General features: G+C 52.2%; 2 protein-coding genes across 4 annotated transcripts; both read left to right on the top strand.

Annotated features, from left to right (window-relative positions):
* The first annotated feature begins 1,964 nt into the window (after positions 1-1,964).
* On the top strand, positions 1,965-3,400 carry S100a5 (S100 calcium binding protein A5). Of its 3 annotated transcripts, none has more exons than XM_013015113.1 (3): positions 1,965-2,041; positions 2,535-2,686; positions 3,154-3,400. In XM_013015113.1, exons 2-3 carry the CDS (start codon positions 2,549-2,551, stop codon positions 3,295-3,297), a joined length of 282 nt encoding a protein of 93 aa, XP_012870567.1. In that variant the 5' UTR covers positions 1,965-2,041; positions 2,535-2,548; the 3' UTR covers positions 3,298-3,400. The 3 variants fall into 3 exon arrangements, with proteins under 3 accessions (XP_012870567.1, XP_012870568.1, XP_012870569.1); XM_013015114.1 differs by having other exon boundaries at positions 1,974-2,024; XM_013015115.1 differs by having other exon boundaries at positions 1,987-2,005.
* A 1,105-nt stretch (positions 3,401-4,505) lies between these two features.
* On the top strand, positions 4,506-6,047 carry S100a6 (S100 calcium binding protein A6). The gene is made up of 3 exons (XM_013015109.1): positions 4,506-4,609; positions 5,343-5,501; positions 5,821-6,047. Exons 2-3 carry the CDS (start codon positions 5,364-5,366, stop codon positions 5,950-5,952), a joined length of 270 nt encoding a protein of 89 aa, XP_012870563.1. The 5' UTR covers positions 4,506-4,609; positions 5,343-5,363; the 3' UTR covers positions 5,953-6,047.
* The last annotated feature ends 340 nt before the right edge of the window (positions 6,048-6,387 follow it).

The following is a 6,387-nucleotide window of genomic DNA, read 5'->3' as shown; positions in this document are numbered from 1 at the left end:
AGAAGGATTGAACGGGATGTGAGTGAGGGATAGGATGGAAGCTAGCCACAGCTTTAGTAATAAGACTTTGGACATATGACCTGCTATGTCTAAAAATATGAGGTGTGATGTTTCTTTCCCTCAGGGTAGAATAAGGGTCAGTGGTTCTGGGATACAGTAAGTGCAATTGGGTTAGACTTCAAGGCTATGCCTGGATGATATAAGGACCTTTAAAGAAAGGGTGCAAAGAAGCCTTGCTGCAGGCTGGAGGGTCTGGTGATCTCCCAAGCTTCCTTTGTCATCACTGTTTTTCTCTCCAGCTTGAGAGAAACAGGGTGGGTGACTCACATGTTCCTTTGGAGTCTGACTACAGAGACTCTGGTCCAGGAAAAGTTTTCCTCCTCCCTTTCTCTATTCTAGCCAATCTGCCCATCTTCCACATTAGTGTGTTCCCTTGAGCCTGGGCCTGCATCACTTCTACTTCGGAAACTGGTTGCTTAGCAACCAGTCCCTGCTGCCTCACTAGCCTTGCAGCTGGGGGGGGGGGGTGAGTGGCGTAGAGCGCAGTGAGGAAGACCCAGGAAGGCAGAGGCTGGGGTGGGATCGCAGTTCTGTTCTTGGTAGAGCCTCATTGAGTGTTCCTGGGATATAGGAACTCTTCCCGGAACCTAACTCTCTCTGTCACTGCACCATACACTTAGACCTCCTCCCCCATTTTACAACCTCTAGTCCAACACCAGGCCCTCATCTGTCTCTCTCACTCTCCCTGACTCCTGATTCTCAGTCCTCCAAGCCAAGAATCTCTGGCAATTCTTTGCTACCATCAGTGACATTTATGAATAATCGTTTATTTAAAAGCTTTTTAAAAACCTTTGGCTTCATACTGCCTAGTGACCATGACCAGGCCTTTGGGAGGAAATACCTTCCCTCATCTTGAGGTGTGTTCTTCTCTGCTCTAAGAGTGGGTGAGAGGATGGATGGGAGGATCCCAGTGTGGAAAGTGGCCTAGGACACCAGGAGAAATCCTGTGTTTGACCTAACCCCCCTCCTCACGTTCCCTTTCCAGATCAGTCTGACTTTGCTTTTGTTTAGCCTGTTTCTCTGGCTATTAGTTCTGGCACTCTGATTCTTTGTTTGGAAAAATGAGTTTTCATGTGTGTGGTGGGTCCTATGTGCCCCTCAAGGAAGGCAACATTAGCAGCGGGGTTTCCCTCAGCCCTGTCTCCAGAGGCTCTGTGGAGCGTCCTCATGTCCCTGACCCCTTCTCATTGGCCCTGTCTCTCCCCAATCTCCTGGGCACTGAGGGCAAGGGAATAAAGGCAGAGAACAGTGGGAGAGAGGCCGCAGTGGCTGTGGCTTGGATTCCCTGTGCTCGCTCCTTTCTTGGTGAGTCTTTCTTCCCATCAACTAGTCCATTGCTGGTGAGCCACACTAGGTGAAGAGGTTGGAGGTGACCTCCATGAGGGGACCCTGGCCCTGCACTTGGGGCAAATGCCCAGAAGGAGGGGGGCACAGGATTCAGAATTGTGGCTGGAAGAATTCCCTGGGAAGACAGACCTGAGGGCTCCCCCTTGTAATCCCAGACCTTGGTTACATAGACAGTGTCAGGCTAGCCTCAGCTACATGGCAAGACCTTACTTGCCTCAGGGGAAGTGGAGGAGGGGACAGAACCAGCCAGGAAGCCCCTGCAGGTACCTAGAGGCCCCCTTGAATGGAACTGTGGTCTGTGTGAACCTCCTTGAGGTGGCAGAAGCTGAGAATTTGGGATGTGGGACAGGAGTGATGGATGAAGTTCAAGAACTGCAGGGTGTCTTCTGGGCCGGAAGTCAGAGCCAGCAACCTCTTCCTCCTGGCTCAGGACTCTCCACAGTATTTACCTGTCATGCTTGAGTTCCGTGGGTATGCCTTCCTTCCTCCCTAAAGGGAAATGGTTTTAAAATCTGAAGCTCATGATCTTCAGCTTTCTCTTCACTGGATATGGGGAGGGGAGGAGGGCTGTGCTGCTGGAATAGAACCCCTCATTCAGGTTCAACCTCGGGAGCCAGGTCTCAGAAGGATTCTGGTGATGTCTCTGTCACCTTCCCTCCCGACTGACTCCTGGCCAGTCAGTGGGTGCAGTCTTGGCTCGAGACTGGAAGTTAGCTGGGAAAGTTCAATCACCTCTCTCCTGCTTTCTGCTGAGATCTTATCTCCTAGTTCAAACCCCAGCTACCTCCAATGCCTGGACTCTTTCTTTGCCCTCTCCTCCACTTTTATGAGACACTCAGCAATATCAGGTGATTGGAGCACGGGGGAAAGGAGGGTGACTAAGGTAGGAAATGTTTCTGGAAACCAGTGTCCCAGCTGTGTGGGGCAGGGAGATTCAGACTCCTTTGCTGAGCGGTGTGCTTTGGCTCTCATTATAACCTATACATGCATCCTCTAGTTAGTGGATTTTCATCTTATCATGGGTATTCATCCCTAGTCCTTTGAGGGAGGAGCCTTGGGGGGGTGCTGAGCTAGTGGTGATGGTGGTGGGGAGCAGAGGACCATGCCCGTCTCCTCTCCTTCTCCAGAGCTGCACACGGTGATGGAGACCCCTCTTGAGAAGGCCCTGACCACCATGGTGACCACCTTCCACAAATATTCGGGGAAAGAGGGCAGCAAACTGACCCTGAGTAGGAAGGAACTAAAAGAACTTATCAAGACAGAGCTGAGTCTTGGGGAGGTAGGTGACCTTTCTCTCATCCTCCACAGCCCACAAAGTCTGATTGGTCCCTGTGAAGGACACCTACTCACCCACCCACCCTTCGGATGCTCTAATCTAAGTGTGGGGCAGGATGACTGAAGCAGATGGCCAAGAATACAGGAAAGGACTGGATGCCTCTAGATCTCTATGCTGGGGGATGAGTCAGGGTCTCATTGGAAGAAGGGCAGGGAGTCTGTGGATGTATAGTTAGTGGGATGCCATAGAAGCAGGTGAGCTGGCTCTTGGATGGTGGTCAGGAGTGACAATGGCAGGGAATCGGTGCACTAACCCCTCCCTGGTGCTGGTCCCTGTGCTTGGTGTGGGCTGAGGGTCAGACTGTTCCCAGGGCTGCTGGCTTCGCTGGGGATCACTTGAAACTGCCTGGTAGTGGTAAAGCAGGGCCAGAAGGGCTGCTCAACTGTCTCTCCCTCCCTGGGGGCTCGCAGAAGATGAAGGAGAGCAGCATTGATGACCTGATGAAGAGTCTGGATAAAAACAGCGACCAGGAGATCGACTTCAAGGAGTATTCTGTGTTCCTGACCACGCTGTGCATGGCCTACAATGACTTCTTCCTGGAGGACAACAAATAACAAGGGCTCTCCTCCACCATCACTAGTAGCCCTTGTCCTTGGCAGCTCCTCTGATAGACCCTCTTTGCCCCTCTATTCTCCTGCTCTTCCCAGATGAACCCCTTCCAGCAGAGGAAATAAAGATTTTTTCCCCCCACTCCAAATGTTGGGGGACTGACTTTGAAGGTGTCTTATTTCCCTTAGGTGGAACAGGGGAGGGCAGACAGATGTTCTTGGTCTAGGGATCCTACCCTATTTGTTGCCCCTCAGTGTGGGGCTCATTAGGCTTCTCTTAGTTTAGTTTTGCACTCTAGAAAAAGAAAAAAAAGGAAGTTGCGCAGGCTTCTGTAAGTCTTTCATCAGACTAAAGAGAAAGCTGGGAGGGAAAGTGCCGGGGAGTGAGGGGGCTGGAGTGCTGGGGTGTGGCTCCTGGGTCTCCTTGGGTGACTGAGTCTGACCTGTGACTAGCTTGCTCCTAGGAGGCCACCGTGGTAGCTCGGATAAAGAGCAGAAATGGGATCTTGGCTCTAGAGCTTTCTTTCCTCTTTTCCATTCCCCCTCAGCATCCTCCTCTTGTCAGGGTTTTCTCCTCTTTTATCTCCCCTCAGGATTTGGGGGGGAAGTTTTTCACCCCAGGTGAATAGTTAATGATGCTTGCAGGGCTTGGCACTGGCAGGTGTAAGCACAGGAGGCCAAGGGCAGAATCCCAGGCAGTGGGAGGAGAGAGCAGCTGGTTGATGATATAAGGAATTTATTGTTTGTGTGTGTGTGGGGAGGGGTGTTCTAGATCCTTCCAGTCCCTATCTTGCTTAGCACTGGCAGCCCCCTCCCCCTTCCTCTAAAGTTGACCCTAAAAAACCTCTGTAGGACACCCTAGATCCATGCTTTGGCAGGTGAAACAGGGGTCCCCAACTCCGGTGTAACTAGAACTATGGAAATGAACCTCTCAGCACTGATTTCCACTTGGTCCCTTCATGCTCCACTGGGCTCCCCCATCCGGGTCCTAACCTCACCCGGAACAGTTGGAGAGGCTGGAAAGTTAGGAGGGAGGAGCACTTGGGTTGTGTGTGGTGTGTGTGTGTGTGTGTGGTGTGTGTGTGTGGTGTGTGTGTGTGGTGTGTGTGTGTGTGGTGTGTGTGTGTGGTGTGTGTGTGTGTGTGTGTGTTTTGCAGCCTGCAGGCGCAGGGTGGGGCCGGGGCGGGCCCTGAGCGGGGGAGGGGGGCGCTCCCGGAGCCGGCCTCCCGGATGCTGGCCGCTATAAGGCCAGCCGGACTGCGACACAGGCCAGCCATTGCCCGGACCTCTCTCTTCCTTCCCTGCTGTGTCTAGCGTGGTGAGTTCTTGCAGGGACGCTATGGGGCTTTTTGGGTCTCTGCACTAGGGGGTGGGGGTGGGGTAGGGGGTGTCTGGGTCCTTGGTGGGGTGCCCAGTCTTGCTCTCCCCTCTCCCTCTCCCCCCGGAAGATTCAGGAGTGGCAGAGTTGTTCCAGGTAAGCCCCAGGCTAAGGCATTCCAGGTAGGGGCGGCTCCCCAAGTGTGCTCTTGTGGGGTGCAGGAGGGTGTGTTCTGGGTGTTATTGGCCTCCTGCAGGCCCTGGAGGAGAGTCTCCTCCAGGGAGACTCTGGCTTGGGCAGTTTTTTTTTTTGGTCCGGTTGTGGATCTTGAACTCTGGATCTGGGTGCTGTCCTTAAGTTCTTCAGCTCAAGGCTAGTGCTCTACCCCTTGAGCTACAGCGCCACTTCCGGGTTTTTCTGTTTATGTGGTACTGAGGAATCGAACCCAGGGCCTCATGCATGCGAGGCAAGCACTCTACCACTGAGCCACCTTCCCAGCCCCTTGGACTGCTTTTGAGAACAGGAGAACCACTTTTCCTTTTTAGCTCTGGTCCCCTCAGGCACTGCCTTCCTGACCCCTTGTGTGCCTGTCCCTTCCCTTCAAACCCTGGTTGGTCACCTGTGGGTGGCCTGAGGCTCCAAGGGGAAGTGGAGGTATGCTGAAGAGTGAATTCTGGGTGTGTGTATGAAGTGAGGCGTTCCTGCTGCCCCTGACCAGTCCCTCTGTCACCAGCATCTAGCCCAGCCCTCAGCCATGGCATGCTCCCTGGATCAGGCCATCAGCCTCCTTGTGGCCGTCTTCCACAAGTACTCCTCAAGGGAGGGTGACAAGAGCACCCTGAGCAAGAAGGAACTGAAGGAGCTGATCCAGAATGAGCTCACCATCGGCCCTGTGAGTAACTTCCTCCCGCCTCTTCCCACCTCCTGTCCAACTCACAGGCGTTTTCCCCACGTTACACCTGCCTTATTCTTCTGAACACTCATTCTCTCCAGGTGGGAATAGAAATCCTTTCAGCCAGTGTCTTTTTTTTTTTTTTTTATTCTGAGTGAAGAGCAGGGGCTAAGAAGTAAAACCATGCTGAACCCAAAATGAACACCCATTCTTAGCGAAGTGGGCAGAATCACCTGCATGAGAGAGGGCTGTGTGGAAGGGGGAAAAGGAGAGAACTTAGGGTACGTGTCAGCATTGACTTCCTATTCTAACACATTAGAAGCTGCAGGATGCCCAAATTGCAAAGCTGATGGATGATCTGGACCGGAACAAAGACCAGGAAGTGAACTTTCAGGAATATGTCACCTTCCTGGGGGCTTTGGCCTTGATCTACAATGATGCCCTTAAATAAACTGGGAATTTGAAGATGCACTCCAGGAGGCCTATCCCAGTCAAATGCAGTGGTGGGTAACTGTATAATAAAGTTTTTTTTTTGGGTCAAATCTACTCATGTATTGTGATTTATCAATTCTTTCTGTGTGTGTGTGTCAATCCTGGGACTTGAACTCAGGGCCTGAGCTCTGTCCCAGAGCATTTATGTACAAAGCTGGTGTTCTACTGCTTGATCCACAGCCCCACTTCCAGCTTTTTTTTTTTGAGGTAAAATTTTTCTGCCCAGAAAGTCAGATCTCAGCCTCCTGAGTAGCTAGGATTACAGGCGTGAACCACCAGCGCCTAGCTCCTCAATTATTTCTAATTCTGACTTGTCCTGCTGCTGTACCAGCCACCAGCATGTCTGTGTCATAGTCAGTCTCTGAGAATGGCTCATTTGCCCACCCAGATAAGG

Source organism: Dipodomys ordii, unplaced genomic scaffold (genome assembly GCF_000151885.1).
Source record: "Dipodomys ordii isolate 6190 unplaced genomic scaffold, Dord_2.0 Scaffold26, whole genome shotgun sequence".
In the NCBI taxonomy this organism is placed as follows: domain Eukaryota; kingdom Metazoa; phylum Chordata; class Mammalia; order Rodentia; family Heteromyidae; genus Dipodomys; species Dipodomys ordii.
The sequence above is the reverse complement of the archived record's forward strand: the minus strand, read 5'-3'. Positions and strand labels throughout refer to the sequence as shown.

Excerpts from the sequence above, each read along its gene's own strand:
- S100a6 (XM_013015109.1), top strand. The coding sequence starts at position 5,364 with ATGGCATGCTCCCTGGATCAGGCCATCAGCCTCCTTGTGGCCGTCTTC. Across the intron at positions 5,502-5,820 it reads ATGAGCTCACCATCGGCCCT|AAGCTGCAGGATGCCCAAAT; the intron begins GTGAGTAACTTC and ends CTAACACATTAG.
- S100a5 (XM_013015113.1), top strand. The coding sequence starts at position 2,549 with ATGGAGACCCCTCTTGAGAAGGCCCTGACCACCATGGTGACCACCTTC. Across the intron at positions 2,687-3,153 it reads CAGAGCTGAGTCTTGGGGAG|AAGATGAAGGAGAGCAGCAT; the intron begins GTAGGTGACCTT and ends GGGGGCTCGCAG.